Raw genomic sequence first — 25649 nt, 5'->3', positions numbered from 1 at the left:
TGTGCAGTTAAAATGTTCATTTTGCATGTCCCCTTCATAGTGGTAAGGTATTATTTCTCTATTCCTATACTGGTCAGATCTAACATCTTTTAGTGGCAGGCATGCATTTTCAAAGACTCTCCTTTAGTATGAGTGGGTATTGGCAAGAAGGATTTTTACACAGAGAAAATACTTTAGGAATTATGAAAGTTTTTTTTTATTACTGAATGGCTGTCTGTGTATACCTTACAAAATGGTTAGTCACTCCCAATATATATCTTAAGTTTTATTGTCAACCTCCAGAGACTCTGACAAAATACAAGTTCCAAATGTCTGCTGGTTCTTATGTCCTCCAAATGTGCCATAGGAGTTGGAAGTATTTTTCTTTCTGTATGGCAAGCACAAGTCTCACACAGTGGAAAAACATTTTCAGCTGACTTTGGCCAATGAAATCTGACCTTTGCTAGTTCTAGGGTCCTTCCTTGAACCACGCAAAGTCTTAAGTCATCATGTAAAAGTTTCCATCGTTATAAAGCCATTGTTATTGAGCAGCCATCACCTGCTTTCTAGTGTCACATATGGGTGAGCATAAAAGGAAAAATACAAAACAAAAAATAACCAAAAAAAAAAGCAAACAAAAAAATCCCAACAGCTAGAAATTTTCCCCTTAAGTCATTATATGCTTCTGCAACAAATCATTTGTCCAGGATAAAGGAGAATTCTCCCTCCCCATTCAGCTTCCCAATATTTTTTCTTCATTCTATCTAGATGTCCAAGAAAGGAAAAAGCATATGAAACAGAAGCCAAACTACTTCACAGCTCCTTTTTTTAGATCATGGCTCTTCCATCAATATTCTGTTCAAATTTTGCAATAATCATTTGCTTAACAGTAGAAACTAGGCATTGATCAACAGCTAACACCCTTTACCAAGATAAGGTAGAAATGGAACAAAGGATGATACTATAAGTAAATCGGGAGAACAAGGGATATTCTACTTTTCATTCTGCAGAAGGGAAGAATTTATGGCCAGAGAACTAGAGAGCATTATGAAATGCAAAATGAATGATTCTGATTACATTAAACTTAGTCATTTATTTATCCCCACTTGGCCTCCATACTAACTTGACTCTAACATAGTGGTGTCATTCTGGTCCTCTTCAAGGATAACCAATCAACCTTTTATAAAATGGGGATAATAGCACTTAGCTCATAGGGTGTTAGCCATTTTAGTCCTGTCCTATTCTGTGACCCATTTGGGGTTTTCTTGGCAAAGAGTGGTTTGCCATTTCCTTCTCCAGATCACTTTTTTCTACATGAGGAAACTGAGGCAAACAGGATTAAATGACTTGCTGAAGGACACACAACTACTATCTTGAGGCTGGATTAGAGTTCAGGTTCTCCTGATTCCAAATCCAAAACAAAAACTATACATTGATTGCTAATGGCTCCTGAAAGATTGGATTATTTCCCATGTTTTGCTTTTTCAAGAGACTAAAGCAATACCAGAGCCACACCCAAACTTAATGATTTACATTTAAAACAATATGTAATAAGATACAAAATATGGATTCAGTCTGAAAAATTATTTGTAGCCACTGACCAAACAAAACCAGAAACCTAACTCTTTTGTCCCATTCCAAAATTGGTCATGTTGAAGGAAATCAGTTCTCCCAAATAATGAATTAAGGTTTATTTTAAAAGGTAAAACTTTATACATACAATTGTAAAATGAAAATTTATAAATCTTTGAATTAAGCAATATAAGCTATTTATAACAAAGTAGTGTTTACATTTCACAAATATAAAAATATCACCAAAAAATGAAATTGCGACTTGAATACTTGGTGATTAAAGTGTTTTATATTCAAAGATACAGGTCAGGTCACATCCCTCTGTGAAGCAATCCTCCTTCAATCACCTTACACTTCAGGATAGCTGGCTGCTGTTGCTATTCCACAGTGGTTGTTGTGGTCCCTGGCCATTAAAACGTACCCCTTGTTTCCCCACTCCTCACCCCAGCTGAAAAGAAAGATAAGTATTAAGTTTTAGAACACCATCTGAAAATACATTTTTCTTTTAGGGATGTACAGCATTCTGACATCTATTATGACAAAATTTAGACAACGAAATGGATGGACTTCTTAGAATGCAATGAAAATTGCTGGTGATCATTTTGTTATAGCTGTGTCAGACTCTTCATGATCCCATTTGAGGTTTTCTTGGTAATAATACTGAAGTAGTTTGCTATTTTCTTCTCCAGATCATTTTACAGATGAGGAAACTAAGTCAAATGGAGATAACTGACTTGCCCAAGGTTACACAGCTATTAGGTGTCTGAGGTCAAATATGAACTCAGGTCTTTCCGATTGCAGGGCCAACAATGAATCCACTGTGACAACCAGATGCCCTATTTATGACAAGTACTCACTCTATAATAAGCACTTATTTTTCCTACTGGATCTTGTGGGTCAGTCTGATAATAAACAATAGTATTAGAACAGTCCAACAAACTAGCCCAACAGGACTCTTTTATATTATCTACTCATTAGTGATCATGGAAAGTATGAACCACTGGGCAACTCTCCACTTTTGATCCTAAAAAGTGGACTTTTCCACACATAGTTATCCCTTCTCCATTTCACAGGATCCTAGGAATTCCACCCTTCTTCAAAATGAAGTAACCCAAAATTGGCAACAAACATGTCAATGACATTGCAGGTAAAAAATTGGGTTTACCTGTTTTTGACAATCCAGTATTTCTTGCCATTTTCTGCCTCAACACCATAGCCCACAACCAGCACGCCATGATCTAATTCTTCACTACTACATTCTGGTTCATAATAGACACCTAATATAAAAAGTGAAATGTTATCTTGCGATTAAGAAATGACAATAATATGGTTTTAAGTGTATCGTTACAGAAATAATGAAGAACAAATGCTTACCAGAGTGATAGAACTGGAAGGAAGAATGTGCTGCATCAATAGCAACAGAAATAGGACCCACAGTTACCACGGCCTTTTGGAGAGCCTGTTCCCTCTGAGAAGGGATGTCCACATATCCAGTGACATTAGCACCAGAATATTGTGGCTGATACTGACAGGTGTCATCCTGTTAAAATGAATCATAAAGTCTGGTTTCAATGTTCTACCAGTCCATTTATTAGAGAAAGAGCTCAAGAAGACTCCAGAATGTGTCTGAAAGTACATATTGAAAAGCAGCAGAGTGAATCCAAGGGCTGGTAACATTCCTACACATCACTACTAAGTCCTGTATCTGTATGAATTCTAATCAATTAATAATTATTAAAAGTTTACTAATTTTAGCATAACTCAGGGAGATGTAGTTTTGAATTTAGTTCTCCATTTCTCAGTAGCAGCTAGCTATTATGCAACTAAGAAAGCAGTTGTGGATACTATTTGTCAGGGCACCAAAGACAAGAATGGATTTAGGTTCAAGGTACTGGAGTTTAAATCCAGATTTTGCCACTGATTACTGTGGTTGTGATTTTGAAGTCATTGTAAATTGAAGATGTAGTAGACATATTTCCTAAGGCTCTTATTCAAAAAGATTTCCCAATAATTGTATACAGTCAAGGTGTATAATTTTAATTGTTAATGCTTCAGATTCAGTGGTAGGTCTCTTCAGGCCTCCTCAACTCCCATCCCCCAAACTGAGATTCTCCTTTTAAATATAGCTAAACCAAAATGATGGGGAAATTTAAAAAATTTATTTACCACTCCAATATAGGGATAGGATTCTTCTGTATCAATTCCTCCATTTTTCTTCACATATTCAAAGGCATTATCCATCAAGCCACCCTGACAGCCTGAGTTGCCTTGCTCTGTAGAGCAGTCAACCAAATTCTGTTCACTAAGTGAAACAAGTTTTCCTGTTTTACGGAACCACTGGCCTTCAAGGGAACCAGTTGCGCTAAATGCCCAACAAGAACCACATGAACCCTGGAAAAGTCAAAAGAAAACCTTGGTTAGTTTACAAGATAAATATTAATCATCTTTTAAAGACAGATCTAAACAATTTTGAATATGAAAGGGAAATCAGATGTGATCTGGGGTCATTATTTAAGAGGCTGTTATCACTCAAAAGCTTCAGTGACTTTTATCTGAGTTCTTTATGAATCAAACTAAGCAACTTTTTATACCTGATTTTTTTTTTAATTTATTTATAATTTTTTTGACAGTATATATGCATAAGTAATTTTTTTAAACATTATCCTTTGTATTCATTTTTCCAAATTATCCCCTCTCTCCCTCTACTCCCTCCCCTTGATGCCAGGCAATCCTATACATTTTACATATGTTACAGTATAACCTAGATACAATATGTGTGTAAATACCATTTTCTTGTTGCACATTAAGTATTAGATTCCGAAGGTTATACCTGATTCTTAACAGGAGTTACATAGCCTTTGTTTCTCCAGTCTACAGCTTTAGGGATCTGTACCAAGAAAGGTTCACGAAACAGCTTTCCTTTAGTCCTCCTTTGAACTTTTGTTGAAAAGCCATTCATCACTTGTCTGAATTCTTCATTGGTCTAAAATGAAAAGAAAGGTGATCTAAAATAAGTATACTGGTAGCAAAAGATAATGGCCTGCTCAGTATCGACATCAGAGTGTTATAATACACCCACCATATCACCAAACTTGTTCATTTTCATCTGGAAACTGTGTTTGCCAGCACTGTACTCCAGATTGTGCATTTCAATCCTTCTCAAATTCTTCTCCCATGTTGCTCTCCTCCAATCATCTTCATTCTGGAAGCAAATACAAAAATTAAGGTTCAATGAGATTCTGCTTCTATTATTACAAATTCAATTATCCTCAGATTAAATTCACTGTCAGTAAAGAAATTAGCACACAGTTGGGATGGTGATCATATCCAAATATTGACATGTCAGAAAGGTTTCCAAGTTCTGATGCTATAGACATTCCTACCCCCTGGGAAAAGTGGCTGTCTTGGGGCAAACTAAGCTCTTGTCTGGGCAATAGTTGGCTTCTGGGAAAAGGCCATTTCATTAGTGCACTTTGGACATGTTTTGTTCAATAAAGTTGGGGGGAGGGAGTAGCTTAAAGGTTACCTCTCTATAAGCCCTTTTATGTTGTGCTTTCCATTGGTACCACTGAGCATCTAAAGTCCGGTCAACTTTTGGAACAGCAGCTACTATTCCCAAGCATAGGGAAACTAAACACAGGTAGAAATTCATGCTTCAAACCTTGAAGGGGAAAAAAGATACAAATTGTGTGTAATTAAAAAAAAATCATTCATTTCACCAAATATTCATACAACATGTATTTATATGTTAAGCACATTGAGTGGGGTGGGGTACATACAATACAGGAGAGATAATGCTGATCTAGAATTTTTCAGGAAGTTTAGACATACATACAAAAACTACAACTGCCAACATTAATGGGTACAAATAATAAAAATTGACACCCAGTTCAATAGTAATTGTTTTTAAAAATTGAAAATTTAGGACAGTAAATCCCAAATGGAAGCCAAGGTCTGACCATAGTGGATTAGAGGCAATTAGATGGCAGAATGAATAATGCTAATTTTAAGGTCAGGAACATCCGGTTGGGACTATAGGCAAATTCTTTAATCATTCTTAGCCTCAGCCTGAGTCTGGAAAATAGGGATAATAACAGTACCTACCTCACAAGGTTGTGGTAAGAATAAAACAAGTAAGGTTCTTTGCAAATCTTAATATGCTACTTTTTTTTTTAATTAACATTTTTGTTAATCACTCAGAACCTGAGGTTAGACCATATCCCTCTCCCTGACAGTCAACCTAGAAAACTTGTCTCATACACCAATAAGTAATCTCCTACTTAGCTTTCTCCCTCATATTCCCAATCTCCCCTAACGACAGGTAGCTATTATAAAACTACTACCAAGCAGCAGCCATTGGGAAAATAAAAGAGAGGGAATTGTAGCTGGAGTAGTGACTAGTAAGATCTCTTTTTCCGTGAGTTCCACAGGATAAGGCAACTGTGTATGGGATCTGCAGATTTATTATCCCTCTTCTCCAACCCATCCATCCCTTTTCCATGTGCTAATTAAAATACATTAGTTATTGTCAAGGATACCCAGCATCCTTCCAAAGTTCTTAATCTCAGTTATCACCTTCACCTTCCCCTCACTCCACATATTCAATCAGGAGCCAAAGCATTTTTCTCATTTGTTTCCACAACAGCCTAGTTCAGTCCCCAGTCGCTTCTCCAACGAACTTTTGCAGTATACACTTCCAACAGATCTCCTTGCCCCAAGTCTTCCTCCATTTTATCCTCACACAACAGCCAAAATCATCCTAACGCGACCATTTCGCTCTTATCTCCAATATATTCAATCGATTCTATTGCACCTAGTAATGCATTATTTCATTTTATCGAATACTTAAAAAACAAACCTTCTATTTGTTTTATTAGCACGGTAGCGCATGATAGAATTGATAAAAATAAATGAAGATACATTGGTCAAGAGTGCTCACAAATTTTTTTCCTTGTGGAGACGTGCGCTAGTAGAAGTCTGCTGAGGTTTATAGATGATCCCACTATCGGAATTGGAATTTTCTCCATAACCTTCCCAGAAAGCAGAGGCTATTAATTTGTCCCTATTTTACAGAGGTTCGGGTACGGTCACATCGCCTTAAGACTCAACCGCACCCCCATCCCCTTGTTCAGGCAGAACTCACCACACACATCCTGGACTAAGCTTTGCCCACCCACCCATAAATGCCAGCAGAAACCGCAATAATAAACCCTCCCCAGCCACTCCTCTTCCCAAGCCCAGCCTCGCTCCTTCCTTCCTTCCCGATCTCCTCCCCCATCAGGACGTGCCCGGAGTCACAGGAGTTTGCCGCTTTCCCAGCCCCCGGACGTATTTCCCCCTTCCCCAACCAGGGAACTGCGCCTAAACGACTCCTCACCTGGGAGTCTCAGCTGCAGCCGGACTAGGGAGAACTCGACCTCTAAGGAAACTTGAAGGTCCGGTGGGCGAATGCTCGCTCCGGGTCTCCAATTCCTTTATAACAGTGTCTCGGGCTGGGCCTGCCCAGTCCCACCTCCCATCGCAGCCATTGGCTCGGTCGGGACGAAGGGACCACTAGTAGGTCAGAGACTGCGTGGCTGGAGCTGCGACTCCTCCGTCTCAACCCCTCAGTGGGTTAGGGGAGTGTCTACCGCAAACTAGTAAAAAGACTTCTTCTGCGGAATGGGCGGAGGAGAATAGTGCCCTGAAGGCATGTAAAGCTGGTGTGTGGAACGCTAAGACTTCAGACACCACGGTCATCCTCTGTGTCTCCCGCCATCACCAGCCTTCTGGACTGTGGTACCTGGAAGAGAGAGTGAGGTTAAATTAGGGCAACTCTGCCTCACTTCAGTGCATTTGATGAGGGAATCAAAAGATCTCACCCAAAATAGAAGATCTTTCGATAGATCGATAAAAATAAAAGTGTAGTGATTCCTCCATGGCCCACCTGTCGGACTTTGATGTTGCCTTAAAAATGGAGACGAAATGGGGCCGGGGAGAGGGTAAAGAAGGAATTTGGCCATAAGGAAGCTGATTTATTTTCCTCGTGGAAAGGTGAAAAGGATCAGAACTTCTCTGAAATTTCCTTTGTTGGGCTTGGGTTTTGAGTTGGGAAATGAGTGGGGAGTAAGGAAGAAATAGTCAAGTCACCATACACGACTTAGATAAATGGCTTGGCGGAAATGACCTGGAGTAAACATTTTTATATCTTTGCTAATTCATTTCAACATTTAGAGAGTCTTAGAGTTAAAACTGCACGTGATCTTCCAGCTTTGCATTTTATAGATGAAAAAATCGGGACTCATGTCCAAGGTCAAGCAGCAAATGGCATTCAAATCCAGGCGCTTTCATTCTAAATTTTGAGCTTTCCAGTATGAAGGCTGAGCCAGGAGATTTAGAAGATTCAGATCTGATTACCAAGGAACTTAACTGTGGAGGGGCATGATTAAATATGGACAGAAAAAATATGCGCTATTATAGCAAATTGACCACTTGGTGAGATGGAGTTTGGGTGTAGGGTTGAGTCAGAGTCAGGCTTCCTTGTAGAGATGACATTGGAATTGAGTCAACTGACAATACAATTGGGACCGTATTCTAGTAAGAAAAAGTAGACAAAAGCTTGGAGGTGAGAAAACCACATTTTTGTACTGGGAGCTTTACATGGATGGCACAGATCTCTCTTCTCTAACTATCTATTGGCTGCTTCTCCTATTGATTACATAAGTGCCCGTGTCTCCTTTATCCTCAAAAATATAATTCCTCCTAGCTATTCTTCAATATCTGTTTTCCCTTTTGCAGCTAAACTCCTTAAGAAGGCCATATATTTTCTTTCTTCTCAATTATTTCTTATCTTTTTGCTGCCTGGCACCAGACTCATCATCAGACTCAGGAGACAGCCAGTAAAAATGCAAAGGAGATGGAATGTGAGACTTGAGAAATTACAAGGGTCCCAGTGCATCACAAGCATATGATCTGAAAAGGGAGTCAGAGGCCAAGGGTTGAAGCATTTTGTTTCTACTTCTTGGAATAATGGGGAATCACCGAGTTAACTAAAGAGTGGGATAAAGGTCAGATCCACATTTTAAGAAAATCTATTCCAGTGGAAAATGGATTAGAGTAGGGAGAACACAGAGGCTAGAAAAGCAACCAAAAAGCCATTGAAAAAAAATCTAAATGAGATTTTAAGGATCTATATCTGGGTGGTGGCTGTGTCTGAGAAATTTAATAGATAAGGAAACTTATCTTCTTCCCCCGAGGGCACAAATAACTTACTCTCAACAAGGTGACACTATTCAATATAGGAGCTAAGTCTTCTGAGTCTTTCAATGTATTGTTTTTCCATTGGATTCCACTTCCTCTGGCATTCAAGACTCCCCACAATCTAAAGAGCTCATCAATTTTATCTCTATGTTGGGTGGAAAATGAAATGACTGAAGAAACTCTGAGGTTTGAGCTTCAACCATATGAACTATTAACTAATGCATGCCAACTGCTTAACAAATCAGTTCTAGGAATTGCACATGTCTAACCTATATTGGATTGCTTCTTGTCTTGGGGAGGAGAGAGGGGGACACAGAGGGAGAAAATTTTGCAGTAGTTTAATTTTCCTAGCACTTGCAACCTCATGTGTTTTCCCCAAGAATATGCCATTGCTGAAATAAATAGATATGAGAATCAGCAGAGAGATGATAATTGAAATCATGGGAAGTGATGAAATCCCCAAGTGAAATTATATATATTGAAAGAAGAATAAAGGGTCCATGATAGAACTTTGGGGATACTCTTAATAAGTGACCAACAAAGGAGACTGGCAAAAAATGGTCAAACAAGTAAGCAAAAAATGAGAAGGAAATGACACTAAAACCTAAGAGAGGAGAATATGAATGATGACAGTAATTAAGAGTGGCAAAGGCTGCAAATGGGATAAGGAAGAAAAGAACTAAGAAAAATAGCTTTAAAAATTTAGTAATTAACAATTCATTAGTAATTTTGATGAGATCTAACAACTCATGGACCTTTTACTAGAGGCTGTTCACCCCATCAGCTTTAGAGAGAACAATTTCAGTTGAATGATCATGTCAAATTCCAAATTGCAAAAAATGAAGAGAGTAAGAGGAAAGGAAGTAGAGGCAGCAATTATAGATGAACTTTTCAAGTTTAGCCCTGAAAGGGTCAAGATGATATAGAATAATAGCTAGCAGGAATGGACAGATCAAATAAAGATTTTTTGGAGATCAAAGGACTCTTGAGTGAATCAAGTCAGCTAACATTCATTAAGTATACTATGTAAGTCATCATAAAAGCTGAGGATGCAAAGATAAGAAACAGTTCCTGCTTTCAGAGAGTTTTTTGTATGATGGTAGAAACAACATGCAGTTATGTTTTTCAAGCTATTTGTAGGATAAATTGAAAATAATCAACAAAGCACAGGCACTAGCATTAAGAGGGATTGGGAAACCTGTGACCAACGACCCTGTATCATATGCTGGGGATTCTTAGACAGACAAAAATTAGGTTTACTTTGACTTGAAAGATCTGACATTTAATGAGATGGGATTTAGTGGGGGGAGGTATGAACATGTGGGAAGATAAGTTCAAAATATATACAAAGTGAATGCATATAAAGCAATTTTGAAAGAATGTCAGGTATATAGGTATAGAGAACACTAACAATAGGAAGATCAGGATCAGGTATTAGATGAGATCCGCATCGAAGGGAATTTGGAATTCTTAGAGGTAGAGGTGAGTTCAACCCAACTAGTTAACAAGCATGTATGTGTCTTGGGGTCTAGTAGTAATCTCAGTCCTTCAGACACCGTAACTGACCTTTCCAGGAGATGGTTCTCAACAGAAAAAGAAGGGAAAGGGTATTCACACACAATTATTAGTTATCAAAATAATGCCATAATATTAACTTTTTTGACGTGGGTAGATACGCACTTTAGAAATATAGGATTGGCAGCTATGTGGCAAATAGATTAAAAAAAATAGAAAAGAAATAAATAGTTTTCAAGAATAATAAAGATAGAAAAAAGAAATTGGAAACAATTGTACCAGTTAGGAGGCAATTACATTAATCATTGTATCTAAAACCACTTCAAATTCCTGTTCAAAACTCTTCTTCAAAACTCTGTCATTTTGACTTATTTCTGTCATTGTCATTAACCCAGCATTTTACATCCAAAATCTGAGTATAAAGTATAATCTTTGATTTTTTTCCCCTCTCTCATCTTCAGCATCTTGTCAGTTTAATCCTACTAATGGCATCTGCAATATTTTCCCATTATTCTCTCTTTACTGGTCCCATTGTCATTATTCATAATTTCCCCTCTGCTCTAGTCATAGATTTTTCTGCTCAAATTTTGTTGATTCCCAATTACTTAGGAAATACTATTTTTCATAAATTTTTTTTTTTAGTCTAAAAGAAAATTTAAAGATGATCAATTCCAACCTCCTTATTTAATAAATAAGGAAACATTTTCTTCCCCAGAGAGCACAATTGACATGCTCAAAGTGATACTCTTCTATATGTAAGGGGCCTTTAAATGGGCGCCACAGAAAATCGGGAGATTGAGTGGTCCGGAAGTAATTTCTGTGGATATTAGGACTGCCCTTGGGTGGGATCCTGGCCATATTGAGATAGCTTCGTAATGGGTGACTCTCTCGCTGATTGGCTGTGTGTGTGACCTCACAGGCCCTATGTAAGCCCACTGCAGGCAGCAGTCGCTCTCTTTAACCTGGCGTTCTTCACCCTGGCTCCCTAGCCTGGGTGGCCAAGCCAAGATGGATAGCCAAAAGAGGTAAGGATTTTGGTAGTGAACGTGTGGGTCTTCTGACCAGGTGTTCACTCGGGAACCAACAAGTCAGGGCATCAGTTAGGGCATTATGTGAGTATGTATAATAAAGGCTTTTAAGATTACACGTGGCTGTTCTTGAGTGCGCTACCGGTTATTAAGCTATAGATTCAAGAGATTGTGGCCAGAGGCCTTTGAAGGCCTCAGAGGAGGCGAGCCGGGTAGAGTTCACACTGCTAAGCACAGTGGTCAAAGGTACTCTGGTGGGTCTAGGACAGACTAGTAATTGTAACTGCCAGGAGAGCACGTTACATCTATATATGAGCTGATTCATCAGTCTCTCAATTTATTATTTTTTTCAATTCAATTCCATTTTATCTGGCATTTTAGGTGCTCCCACAATCTAATAGGAGGTCAATCTTATCTCTGTGGTAGGTGAAGGATGAAATGATTGAGGAAATAGTGAGGTTTGAACTTCAACCATAAGAATTTATTAACCAATGTATGCCAATTGCTTAACAAATCAATTCTAGGTTCCCCTGCTGCAGCTATGGATTCCTGAATTTAGGGGAAGATAGACTTTTATGCATTAAAAATGATTCATCCAATAATACCAAATAACTAAAAGAAAATTAACTAAGATATAAAATTAGATAATTTAATTTCTAATTGGAGAAGATTAGGGGTTTTGCAAATTAAGAGGGAGAAATCAAATAGATGAAGGTCCCTGAAGTTAGAACAAGAATTGTCTTAATTCCCCCAAGTGTCTATATTCAATTAAAGGAACATGAAAACATTAACTTGTGACTGATTTTCAAATAAAACATATGCAGGATTTAATATGTATAATTCTGAGGGCAGCTAGGTGGCAGTGGATAGAGTACCAGCTCTGAAATTAGGAGGACCTGAGTTCAATCTGATTTCAGACACTTCCTAGCTGGGAGACCCTGGGCAAGTCACTTATCCTCAATGGCCTCAGCAAAAAAAAAAAAAGGGGGGGGGATTAAAAAAAGATTTATAATTCTGAGAAAACTTTTTTTCTGTCAATCTTTGGATCTGCTGTGTTTTCTAGTCAGCAAAATCCAGTTCTTAGTTAAGGACCTCTAAGCAGTAGGTAGAGGTAGTCCAACTTCCCAGTCACAGAGGCTGAAGTTCAAATAATGCAATAAAGTTTCCCCAAAATTCTCGCTGCATGAAGTTTTCTCACAAAACAGAAACTGAGTTGGTCCCATAATTGGATAGAAAGGGAACTGATCTAGCTCCACAATTGGAATCAGTGTGCTTCACTCTTGCTCTTCTAATCCCTTTAATTTCCTCATCTCAAATTACTACTCATGTGTTCTAAATTCCAGTGAAATTAGTGTAGTCTAAGTCAGTTAACCAAGTAGCCTTTATTAAGCACCTATTAGATGCCAAGTGCTATGCTATTCATTGAGGATGCAAAGAAAATTAAAATTTAAAAATAAATCCTTTATGCTGAAAAGGAGCAGGCAGTCTAGTAAAGGGTGGGGCGGTTGTACTAGCATGCCAACAACTATTTACAGATTAGATATTGTTATTCAGTCATGTCCAACTCTTCATGACCCCACCTTGTGTTTTTTTGGCAAAGTGGTTTTTCATAGTGCTTTGGAACAATTAAGAAGCTAAGAGGTCCCATTCAAATAAATCAATGTTCTGTTCTTGATGAATATTCTTTATATGCTATCGTTTAGCCTTCTGTAAAATGTTAGTTTGTCTATGAAAGGTTCATTTCTGGGGCAGCTAGGTGGCTCAGTGGATAGAGCACCAGCCTTGAAGTCAGGAGGACCAGAGTTCAAATCTGGTCTCAGACACTTAACACTTCCTAGAGTGTGACCCTGGGCAAGTCACTTAACCCCAGCCTCAGGGGAAAAAAAAAAAAAAGATTCATTCCTGAGCCACCAGATAGTTTATTGGATTGGATTGGATTGATTCCATCACAGTGGAATTTGGGGAAAGAATTTGGAGGAAGTCAAGCCCCTCTTGGATGGTTCAATACCTTTTACTGCCTCAAACCAAGTTTTTTATGGCTGAGTGACCTAAGGACTCCGGAGAAAGGATTAGATAATGGTTTATCTGTAGCCATATATTCACTAGGAGAGGTAAATGGGCTCTGAGTCTTTGAGAGCCATGCACTAGAGAATTCCATTGATAAACAGGATAAAGAGCTTGATATTTTCTTTGATTCCCTAGATTTTGCAAACTTCTCCAGAACAGAAATTATGTGCCAATGATAAGCTTCAGTTTTCTTCTAATTTAGGATACCTAGAATCCAAAAGAAAATTAAAAAACAAACCAACAAATAAATCCATGAATTGATGTCTACCCCAAGCTCACACAATATCCCTCCTCCACTTGTTATGCTATTGATCCACAGGGACTCAACAAAACCCAGCCATTCACCCATCATCTCTCTCTCTTTCTAGGACCATGGAGATCTGGGTTCTGGGTTAGAGAAGCCTGCTCTGGCCTGGAGATTTAGCCAATGAACCTTTGCAGTGCTCTGTATAAAGGAAAGTCACTGGGCCACACAGCTAGTGCTGGAGCAAGTAGCATTCTTCAGCAGAAAGGGACAAATGTCTGGCCTTGAAATAGAACTCAACACTGCATCCTTTCCCCTACCTGATTCTACCTTCTTCTAGAGACACAGAAACACATATGCTAAAAATCAATCCCATAGCATCAGCACAGCAGCCTCTGAATTGCCAGTGCCTGGCCAGAGAACTGAGGAACAGAGGGAGCAGGGCAGTACAACTGGTCAGGATATAGTGTGTGGGAGGGGAGGAGAGTGAAGTTGTGGCCACCTCCCTTCCCCAAGTCCCACTCCATCAACCTTGAAGGTTGGGCCCAGTTCGGTCCATAGACAAGTCATTTGGGGTAGAGACTTAGGCTAGTGCACTATGAATTGCATAGTGTAGGAAGAGATTTTGAGAGTCACCCCCCAACAGAGAAAAGTGAGTTAGACAGTCACAAAATTAACAATCAAGGGGGAGGAGGAGCAAGAGATTCAAATTACCAAAACTATTAGGAAGAGGAAAACCCAAAGACCTTGAACATAAGCAGATAAGTAATTAAAGAAAACAAAAACATGGCCTTTAAAACTAGAAAACTGGCTAAGTCATCTATGAATAAATGCTGCAAAACAAAGGGAAAATGATCCCATTTGAGAAGGCAGAAAACCCTATGGAATTTGAGACCAAGGAAACACAATATGCTAATCTTGAGTGGTTTAAAAGAGAAAAGAGAATTATGAGAGCAGAATTTATGATTTGTGTAACAAAAATAATGAGACTAAAGAAAATGGAATTTGCAATGTCAAATCTTACAAAAGAAACAAAAAAGAGAACATTAACTGGGAATGTAAATACACTGAAGTGAAGGACAATACAGAAGAAAAGATAAAACAATAACATTAAAGAAAATATTTTCACTATGCCAGCAAAACTTACTGATCTTGAAGAAAGGTTACATAGAGACAATCTAAGGATCACAGATTCCAAAGAAGAACATGACAGGATAAAAAAAATTAACAGTGTCATGCAGGAAATAATATAAGGAAGCAGTCAGAATTTCAGTACATAGAGAATGTAATGCCAATTGAAAATTTTTTTTTAAATTTAGAAATAAATTAGAAATAAAAAGAAATAATTTGAAACAGAAGAAACTTTCAGAAAAACAAATAAACAAAACCTTAAGATTCCAAACTCTAAGATTATATAATGGTTAGATTTAGCAATTCATTTCAGAAACCACGAGTTCCACAAGCAAAAAAAGGAGAAAGTCCTTCAAATATGAAAGAAAATAGACCCACATGACATAAGACTATTTTGCACCCATTAGAAGCTACAAGAGGGAATGGAATAATAAATTCCAAAAAGCAATGGAACTCAGGATGCAGCCCAGAGTGACTTAACTTACAAATCTGAGCTCAACCATGAGTTTAAAATGATAGACATTCAATAATTAAAAAAACAAAACAAAACACTTTTGAAACATTTAAAAAAAAACCCATAAAAACATTTAAAAAAAGAAAGAAAAAAAGAAAACTAGACCTGAAATATTATTTGCTGCTTAAATATCCCAAATAATAGGAATTCAGGAGGGATGAATAAGTGCAGCAACCAAGCAGAGCAGAGACCAATAAGAGATTTCTTCCTAAATATACACAAAGAGATAGGAGTGAATATAGGAGACAAGTAATAGTTAAGAGGCATTATAGACACAACTTGGTGATACCCTCCCTATAAGTGAAAATGCTTTTTTTTTTTTTTTTTTTTTTGGTGGGACTACATTACAAAATAAAAAGCTAGATGATACAGTGAACCGAGTATTGGGCTTGGACAGGAAGATCCAAATTCAAATCCAGCATCAGATACTTAGTAGGTGGGTGACCCTGAATAAGTGAGTTACCTCTGTTTGCCTCAGAAATGGCAAATTGTTCCAATATCTCTGCCAAGAAAACCCCAATGAAGAGATAAAGAGTTGGAGATAATTGAAGAACAAAAAATGGAAGAATGAATGAAAAGGGAAGAGGGGAATATGTGATGTGAATAAGACAAATCCAGGGTCAACAATCAGGGGAAAGTTACTCTGGCTATCTGAGGAGGAATCTGCAGGGTGATGGGTGAGGAATTAAAGAACAGGATTGAAAAGGGAGAAAAAAAGGAGAAAAGTCTTACTTTAGTAGTGGGAGGTGGTTCCACTGATGAAGGTTTCTATGGGCGAAGAGAGATTTTTCTATGAAGAGAGATGGGGACCAAATACTTTTATATTTGGTGCTTGGAAAGACTTCTTGTTCTGCCTTGGGACAGAGGGATTTCAATATCTTGGGAGTAACTGGCTCCAGGAGGAAGATGGACCCAGGAAGGAGATTTCGAGACAAATGGAGAAAAGGAAGTAACTAAGGAGGCTGCAAAACCAGAGCAGTAATGAGTATGTCATTTGGGTTTATTTTCTTTTGTATTTGAAGGATTTTCTCCTTTTTTGTTTGTGAAATTTGTGGTTTCTGAAATGAATTGCTTTATACATCAAAGTATCTCACCTGCCCCATATAGAAATTGAAAGTGTTTTTGGAGTAAAGCACAATGAATGGAAAAGGGGAATCTTCTGGGTACTCTCTAAGAAGCAGAGGCAACTGCTAAGAAAGGAAAAGCGCAGAATTGGATTGCTTAGAATTTATAGTTTCATAAGAAATACAGAAAATAGCGAGAAAATAAATATCTATAGAGGCTAAACCAGAGCATGAGGGCCTAGATCAGATAGAAAGAAAAAATGAATACAGAGAGTGAAAGAAATCCTCTCTGGAAAGGATGCCAAAAATGACATGTAAAAAAGAATTAACAGAACAAGTTGAAGAGCAAGAGAGGAAGTGTGAATCTACTTGACTGAGAACAAAAGAGAAAAATTAAATATAAAGCAGGAAAGAAATGGGAATTAATCTAGTTCACATATACTTAGTGTGATATAATGATGTAATCACTCTAGTATGATATAATGATATTGTCACTCTAGTTGGCATATACTTAGTGTGATGTAATGAAGTAATCAGACTGAGGTATTTAAGGGCTGAGAGGACTGGAGAGGAGAGCTTGAGCTTGATCTCAGATTCAGACTCAGACTCAGACACAGACACAACACAGACAGAGAGGAGACACAAAAGATGGAGATAGAAACAGAGATCCTCCTGGTGGCTCTCCTGTCTTCATTACTCCTCCACCTAAGACCAAGGCTCTTCCAGAGATCCTCCAGACAGCTAGTCCAGACATTACACTAACCAATAATAATAAATTTATGTACTCCAAATGCCTTAGGATCAAAACTTATAAAGGAAACATTGATTGAGTTACAAGAAAACTTAGACAATAATAGTGTTCCATCACTTTTTGATATATTGCAGGTTGGCATAAGAAATTAAATGGGAATTTTGGGGAGAGTTTTGTAGAAGTTGTAGACAATGAACAAAGACAGGGACAGAGAAAAGCACTTAGAAACTTACAAATGCATAAAATATATGGATAGTATTGCATAATATCAATATATGTTTGTTATGGGAGCCACCTGGTAGTGTCTGCTGGGGATCTAATTCAGACCATGTGAGAGGATGATAATGATACAAGGAGACTGAGAGACAGTTGCATCCTCTGACCTCTCTCTTCTCTCTTGTCTCCAATTTATTTTATTCCCAATTCACAAGCAACAACTGAGTCAGTAAAGGCTGATTTGTAATTCCTTCAAGTGTGTTATGATTCACAGCTGTGGGAGCTTTCAGAGAATTGACCTGCTTCTTCACACTTAGGTGTGGTCCTTAACATGTTATCTTGTAATACCATAATAATTTAGGCTTTTTCTCTGCTACGAAGGAAAGGTCAAAAAATTTTACATGGATTTTCCAGATCGCCTGGTTGCCACACTCTTAACCCTTGTGATGTGGAAGAGATAACTTTACTAATAGGTTTTGTTCAGTTAAGAAATCTAAACCCTTGCCACATGGGTTCATGAGTATTTCAGGCTGGTGCTCTATCCACTGCGCCACCTGGCTGCCCCCGGAAACTCACATCTCAAAGTCTGCTCTTCCTTTTCCTCCCCTGCTGTTGTTTCCAGGGTTAATTCTGAGTTTATTCGAGTCTCCACTGAAAATGCTCTTTTCTCATTTTTAACTCAGAATTTCCCCCACCTCCTCCTATCTCCTGTAGAAAATGCTCAAGATTCCCTGAATTTACTTTTTCACTGATATGTAAGTGAATCACTTCTATTCTTTCCTATAGCCAAGTAACCTAGTATTACCTACTTGGAAATATTTCTTATGGGATTTTTGTGAACAGAAAAGTGGGTTCTAGAGTGAAAAAGAACAGGAGGAACATTTTAAAATTCTAGTCCAAAGTAGAAATGGGGGCAGCTAGGTGGCACGGTGAATAGAACACCAGCCCTAGAATCAGGAGACCTGAGACTCAATTACTAGCTGTATGATCTTGTAAAAATCATTTAATTCACATTGCCTCAAAAAAAAAAAAAAAAAAAAAAAAAGTAAAAATGTAAATAAACAGATTACTCTCCAATGCCAGAAAAGAAAAGATGCAGAATGACTTTGGAGTCTGGTATTAAAGACTCCATGAGACTCCATGAAACCTAGGATGAGCTGTAACTCCCACTGCTTCCCTAGTTGCAAACTAGTCCAGGAGTAAAGTTACAAACTAACACTCTTTTAGAGTAAAAGAAGAATCCTATAGTCAGCAATTCTCATGAGAAGCAGGTGTGCTCCTGAGTGGGACACACCAAATATAGAAGCAAAAGCAAGCTTTATACTGTTAACTTGCTTCTTTTTCCCTCCCTTCAAGGTTCTCATTAGTCTGAGTTACAATCTGGAGTTATAATTGGTCTGATTTACAATTTCTATTACAATTGGTCAAATTTATAATCTGAGTTACAGTTGGTCGGATTTACAATCTGAGTTAAAAATTGGTTGGATTTACAATCTGATTTACAATTGGTTGTAGTCACAACCCTCTATTCACCCGTTCCATATGCCAGAAGGCTTGTCCCTTGTCATTGATTGATCTTAGCTGGTTTGGATCAGGTTAGACCTGGGTCTCTATCAGGAACTTTGTCTTTCTTGACTCACAAAATAATTGTTTGGAGATATCTTAACGCGGTATTTCACCTTCCCCTTCATCCTGTTTAGATACTATCTGTGGATACCCAACTTCTTATTCTCCTCACTTTGATTTGTGAGTGAGCATAAAAGGAAACACAAAAGCCAAAACAAAACAAAAAAAAAAAAAAACAAAAGCCAAACCCAAATCCTCAAAACAACAACAAAAGCAACCAACCAAACAAAAAAACTCAACCACTATGAACTTTCCCCTTGGGCTGGTCATGTGCTTCTGTTACAAATCATTATTATTTCTCCAGAGAAGGAGGAAGGAGATTCTCCCTCTCCACCTTGCCTCCCGGTGCTTTTTCTGCACTCCAATTCAGAAGAAAAAGTTTATAGAGCAGAGGCTTTCTTTTTTTCTTTCTTTTTTTTTTTTTAAACTAGATCATGCCTCTTCCAACAATATTCTGTTCCCTGCTGCCCCCTTCCATTCCCAACCATCAGTTGCCAGATATTTTGGAGGCATCCTTAATTTCAGGTAATTAACTAGAGGATTCCCTGAACGATGCTATCCTGGTGCCAGACCATGTGTCTGCCTTCATGGGAGATGCACTTCCAACTAATTCAGCAAAATTATCCATAACATTAAATGAAAAAAAAAAAAAAAAAAAAAAAGGAAATTCAACAAACTTGTAGATTTTCAGGACGTGGCTCAATCAAACCTGAAGTTGAAAGAAGATTTAACATATGAGTCAATATCAAAGATTAATTTCAAGGAACTCAACATGGACAAATCATTTGTTTTTTTCCTGGAAATGTATGCCATATGTTTAAGATTGACATCTGTCTAGGAAAAGGTAAAAATAATAATTTTAAACAAATGTGCAGAGGAAGAATGATACAGAGGCGTTAGAGGGGGGAAAAGGGCTAGTAGTTCTGAAAACCTACTCACATCAAGAATGGATTAAATACAAAACATTAAATATATATACCATGAAGGATATAACATCCTCCAAAATCTATAAAGAAATAAGGAGGGAGGGAATAGGATAATAAAAGGGTATGTAGAGCAATAGTTGTGGATAACACTTGTAGAGTAATGGGAAAGGGATAAAGAGGGGCAAAAGGGTGACATAAGATAAGGTGGGGTACAGAGGGTATTTAGATTAATAGGAGTGGGATAAGATGTGTAAATTAATAAGAGTGGGATAAAACGAGAAGGAAAGGGTAGAGGGAAAAAATAAGGAAAAGATCCATGGGTGGAGGAAGTTAAGTAATAGCAAATTAAGTTAAGGAGCAGAATTAAAGTAGAAGAGTTAACAGGGATATGAAATGAGAGATATACACAAACATTGAAACAAGGCTCAGCATTAGAATCTATTAGAAAAAAAATTTAGGGCTAGTAATCATTGATCTTAGACAAAATCATCCTGAAAGATTCAATCAAGAGAGAAATCTACATTATTTGTCAGCCATATTAATATTAGTTTATATGCATGTTTACATATGAGTAAATGCATATGTAGGTATATGTGTCTGAGTATATATGGGTATAAACATGTAGATCTATGTATATGTGAACATATATATATGGGTCTATGGATGAATGTGAATATATATAATATATGCCTACATAAATATATCTGGGCTCAATTATAGCCTGCTTAGGAGAAATAGGGGAAATGAAAAGAATAAAGTAAAAATGGGCAGCACAGAACAAAAGTTAACCTATAAGGAAGCAAAAAAACGATAGATTCTCATGAATGTAATTTCTTCCATTATTATATATGCTTTCTTGAAAAGGAAATTTATGTTACATATTTGGAATCCTCCCTGATGTTCTATTGGGCACATGACAATGCTCTATTTTGTTTTATTATTTTCCTTTTCTTTTTTCTTCTATTGTTTTTTCTTACTTTGTATTTAGTTTAATAAAAAAAAAAAGTTAAAAAAACAAAAGAAAATAGCAGCTAAAAGAGAGAGGTTGAACTTGAGTTTTGGGCCCCTGACTTTTATATTTTGTGTGTTCTTTTTTTGAACATAGACAAGAAAAAATTGATCCTGAGATGGTCAATTTCCAGTCTTAGAGGTAAACTTGTGTGAGCTTACTTGAATCAGGAGTTTCTACAACAAAGAAGATGAGTAGCACCGGGACAATTAGCCCACTCCTTGCCAGAAAACAGTGACCTAGAAGTTATTTATATGGAGCAGATCTGAGGTAAAATGTCAAAGACCAATTCTACACAGATGGAAAAGAATCATTAGTATTCTGATCTCAAATTCTCCTGAGTCTCAACATCCTAGAAGAGTGTTATAGTAATTATATCATTGCTACTGTTTATTTTTAACTTTTCCAAATGTATGCTCCTATGTCTTTGTTTAATATTGCTTTTGTTCTATACTTGATCTACATTAGAAATTGAGTACCTTTCTACTCAAGATTCCCTAAACATAAAGCTATAAATGATTCTCTCTGGGGTGGAAATGTATATATAGCTAGAGATAATAAGAAAAAAAGTGTCTTTCTTTGAAAATTAAAATCCCCTAGTTTTAAACTCAGTCCATGTACATGAATACAAAGCTGACAAACGACCCTTAATGGAGAGGGAGAAGGCTTATGATACAGCCCAAATGGGCCTAGCACCAATTATTATTACATGCAAATATAAGTATATATATATATATACACACACACACACACACACACACATAAATGTATAATCACTAAATTAGTGCACATATGCATAATTAGTTAATTAGTGCAATAGTTTATATGGTTATAGTGTGTAATTATAAACACATGCACATGTTTAGAATGAGTTGATTGATATAATTAGTGTATATATAATTAGTTAATTAGTTGGGGTATTGACATCTGGAGAAGGGGGAATCAGGGAAGACCTATGTATGTACAATATTTGACCTGTGCTTTAAAGAAAACTAGGAATTCTAATAGGGAAAATTGAAGAGAAAGCGTATCCAGATTTGCTGGACAACCTTCTCAAAGACATGGAAGAAAGAGATGGAATATTGTATGTGAAAGACAGGAATAGACCAGTTTGATTAGACTACAATGGAGATGAAGGCAATAGGAAGCTCTTAGAGCTTAAGAATGGAGGGGGTGATATGATCAGACTTCATTTAAGGAATATTACTTTGGTACCTGTATGGAGAATTTGTTGGAGAGGTAGTGAATGGAGGCGAGGAAATTAGGAAACTATTGGTAATAGTCTGGGTAAGAAATATGGGAGGTCTGAACCAGGGTGATGGCCCTGTAAGTCAAGAAAAGAGGAGGGAGATCAGAAATTTTGTTGAGGTAAAATTGATAAGACTTGACAGCTGATAGTCAATAAACATTTATTTAAATATCTACTATGTTACATGGTGCCCACATAGTGCCTATAGGTACTACTCTAAGCATTGGAGATACAGACAAAAGGCAAGAGTGAGTGTTGAAAACTATACATATTTTGAAAATTAAAAAAAAAAACTTTATTAAAAAAAAGTATTTTCCAAACAGAAAATTAATGTTCATCTTGTGTTAACTTTAAAGCAAAGGAAAACAATGGGGACACATTTTTCTTTACATTGATCTATTATTATTTCCTTTATCCAGAACAAATTTATGTTCATTTATGTCAACTATATGGAAAAAGTTCTCTACCACTACTACTACTACTACTCTACTCTACTCTACTACTATAATAGTTTAAATGAGTTTTCCTATCACCAGAAACTAAGAATCTTAACAGAAAATATTTTTTTGGATTGTCATGAAATATAACAGGAGACATAAATCCTCTTTACTGATTTATTATATTTTATAGATTTCTGCTCCATATCAATGCCTGTTTTATTCCTGGGAATTAACGCAATCGAATGTGGAGTAGGCACACTCAGTGGCTATATACAAATGTAATATCATAGTCTCCACAGAAATTAAGCACATTATTGAGTTTTAAATGCTCATAAATAATAAGATGAAAAGTAATATAAGCAGATTTAGAGCTTGAGGGGAGATTAGAGATTATCTGCTTCTAAATCAGACCCTTTAGTTTATAGATAACAAAACTGAGATACAGATAAGTTAATTGATTTAAGGTCACACTGGTAGAAAAGAATTGTTAGGATTCTGATCTCAAATTCAGGGATATATATATATATATATATATACACCTTGCATGTTTTCCTATGGCTCGAGGGCCACATGAGGCCCTCCCAGGACATTTATGGGCCCGCCTGGTTATGCCAAATGGGCTGAGGGGCGGAGACAGAGTGTGAGCTTTTGTTTTTACTATAGCCCGGCCCTCCAACAGTCTGAGGGACAATGAACTGGCCCCTATTTAAAAAGTCTGAGGACTACTTCGAAACCAATGAAAAGAAATGCTCTAAATAGAATGTCAGAGCAGATCATGAAGAAATGTTTCCAGTGAACAAAGCATATCTCACATATTTTAAGAGACTGATTTGAAAGTATGAAAAAGATATTCCAATTGCTGTTTAATTTATTGGCCTTCAATCAATGACAATCAACTCAATTTTGGTTTGTTATGAGAGTGAGTCACAAAAACCTAGAGGGAAGAGATTTTTCAGGGAGAAATAGGAAAAACACTTTTATGATTATAAAATGGGAATATTCTTACCTTCACAAAAAAAATGTGCATATACATGTACACAAATGTATGTGTACATGTATACGCATAGATTCTTTTATTTGTGCATAATACATTACAATATAGAATACATGTACAATATAGAAAATACCATTGTTCAAAAGATTTTTGGAATTAATTCTAGGGGTTAACTTATCACTCACACAAAATCATCATTTTTATTTAGTTCCAGAAAAATTTCCTATTCAATTCCTTTTTCTTAATTCCCTCTTTCTCTTTTTATTTGAGTTTCTTTATTGTACCTCTTTTCCCTTTCTGCTATTATCAATGTTTTTCAGTCATTTCAGTTATGTCCAACTCTTTATGATCCCATTTAGGGTTTTCTTGGCAAAGATTCAATAAAGATTAGGAAACTGAGGCTAACAGGGTTAAGTGGCTTGTTCAGGGTCACATAGCTAAAGTATCCTAGGACAGATTTGAAGTCAAAAGGATGAGTCATCATGACTTCAGGTTTGGCATTCTCTCTGCATTACTTAACTGCCCTGTGACTGTGAAGAAACTCTGATTAGGAGCTCTAGGACCCTCTCCTAATCCCCTCCCCAAAGAGAGGGAGGTGTTTTATTCTTGCCTGAACTGAGAAAGGTTGCTAAAAAGAAGCTGTTCTTTGAAATTGAGGGCTTTTACAAAGGATTGTCAAACGGTGCATCCCCTTTGGCCCATTAGTGTTACTACTGGGCTTATATCCCAAAGAGATCTTAAAGAAGGGAAAGGAACCTGTATGTGCCAAAATGTTTGTGGCAGCCCTCTTTGTGGTGGCCAGAAACTGGAAACTACGTGGCTGCCCATCAATTGGAGAATGGCTGAATAAGTTTCATTATATAAATGTTATGGAATATTATCGTTCTGTAAAAAATGACCAGCAGGATGATTTCAGAAAGGCCTGGAGAGACTTACATGAACTGATGCTAAGTGAAGTGAATAGAATCAGAACATTATACACAGCAACAACAAGACTGTATGACCATCAATTCTGAGGGACGTGGTTCTTTCCAACAATGAGATGATTCAGACTAGTTCCAATAGTCTTGTGACGTAGAGAGCCATCTGCACCCAGAGAGAGGACTGTGGGAACTGAGTGTGGACCACAATATAGCATTCTCACTCTCTCTGTTGCTGCATTTTGCTTGCATTTTATTTTCTTTCTCATTTTTTTCCTTTTTGATTTGGTTTTTCTTGTGCAACAAGACAATTGTATGCATATGTATGCATATCTTGGATTTAATATATATTGGACTACTTGCCATTTAAGGGAGGGGATGGAAGGAAGAGGGAGAAAATTGGACATAAGGTTTTGCAAGGGTCATTGGTGAAAAATTAGCCATGCATGTTTTGAAAATAAAACATTTGAATAAAAAAAAGAAATTGAGGGGCTAGAAAGAGCTTAATCCTTTAAGGTTTGCAAAACTCTAAATCTTCACAACACTCTGAAGTAGGTATCATCAGACCTTTTTCCAGAGGAAGAACCTGAGGTTGAGGATATATTACTTGTTCAGGCTCACAGACTTGGTCTCTTGAATTCAAATCTTCTGACCCTTACATCTCCTGCATTATCCATTGTGCTACCTATCTAGAGGAAATATTGTTTGTAGAGCACACCCTGTAACAGCCTGGATAAGATAGGTTCATTTTTATGCTGCCTGCCTATGGGGAAAAATATCTTTTGCTAAGCAATAACTAGAAATCAATTAAGCTGAACACTTTAAAAGATTTCCTTAAGAACTACACTTATGTCAAAATAAACTCAAAAAAATTTGAGAGAATTATTGCTATAGGATTAATTCATTTCCGCAGTCTGTGGATTAAGATCAATATTGTTTAGCTAATGGAGACTTCGCCTCAGAAAACAAAACAAAATCACTGTTAGAAAATGTAAGCTCATTGAAGGCAGAGATTGCTTCTCATTTATGCCTTTGTCTCACCAAGACCAAGCATAGGTTCTTGATAAAAGTTTATCATTCTTTGACCAAAAAAACTAAAATTCCATACTCATATACTTTTAATTCAATGATCTATAAACCCTTGGCCATATTTAATTACATCTCT

At 37.0% G+C, this 25649-nt stretch overlaps 1 protein-coding gene and 1 long non-coding RNA gene across 3 annotated transcripts in view; one reads left to right on the top strand and one right to left on the bottom strand.

Moving 5' to 3' along the window:
- LOC141550727 (uncharacterized) overlaps positions 1-25649 on the top strand; it is a 154571-nt gene that overhangs the window by 13178 nt on the left and 115744 nt on the right. The window contains exon 2 of one of the 2 annotated variants that reach the window (XR_012484675.1): positions 20978-21151. The exons of the other annotated variant lie outside the window; for it this stretch is intronic. This is a non-coding gene — a long non-coding RNA (uncharacterized LOC141550727). The remainder of the gene's footprint in view (positions 1-20977; positions 21152-25649) is intronic. 2 annotated transcript variants of the gene reach the window in all.
- Positions 1656-7057, bottom strand: LOC141550726 (procathepsin L-like). The gene is made up of 8 exons (XM_074281672.1): positions 6929-7057; positions 5078-5213; positions 4631-4753; positions 4382-4534; positions 3718-3942; positions 2926-3091; positions 2717-2828; positions 1656-1999 (listed from the first exon to the last, which is right to left on the bottom strand). The coding sequence occupies exons 2-8, from the start codon at positions 5201-5203 to the stop codon at positions 1900-1902; spliced, it is 1005 nt and encodes a 334-aa protein (XP_074137773.1). The 5' UTR covers positions 5204-5213; positions 6929-7057; the 3' UTR covers positions 1656-1899.

This window comes from Sminthopsis crassicaudata, chromosome 1 (genome assembly GCF_048593235.1).
Source record: "Sminthopsis crassicaudata isolate SCR6 chromosome 1, ASM4859323v1, whole genome shotgun sequence".
In the NCBI taxonomy this organism is placed as follows: Eukaryota; Metazoa; Chordata; class Mammalia; order Dasyuromorphia; family Dasyuridae; genus Sminthopsis; species Sminthopsis crassicaudata.
Note: the sequence above shows the minus strand (reverse complement) of the source record. Positions and strands in the feature narration are given on the sequence as shown.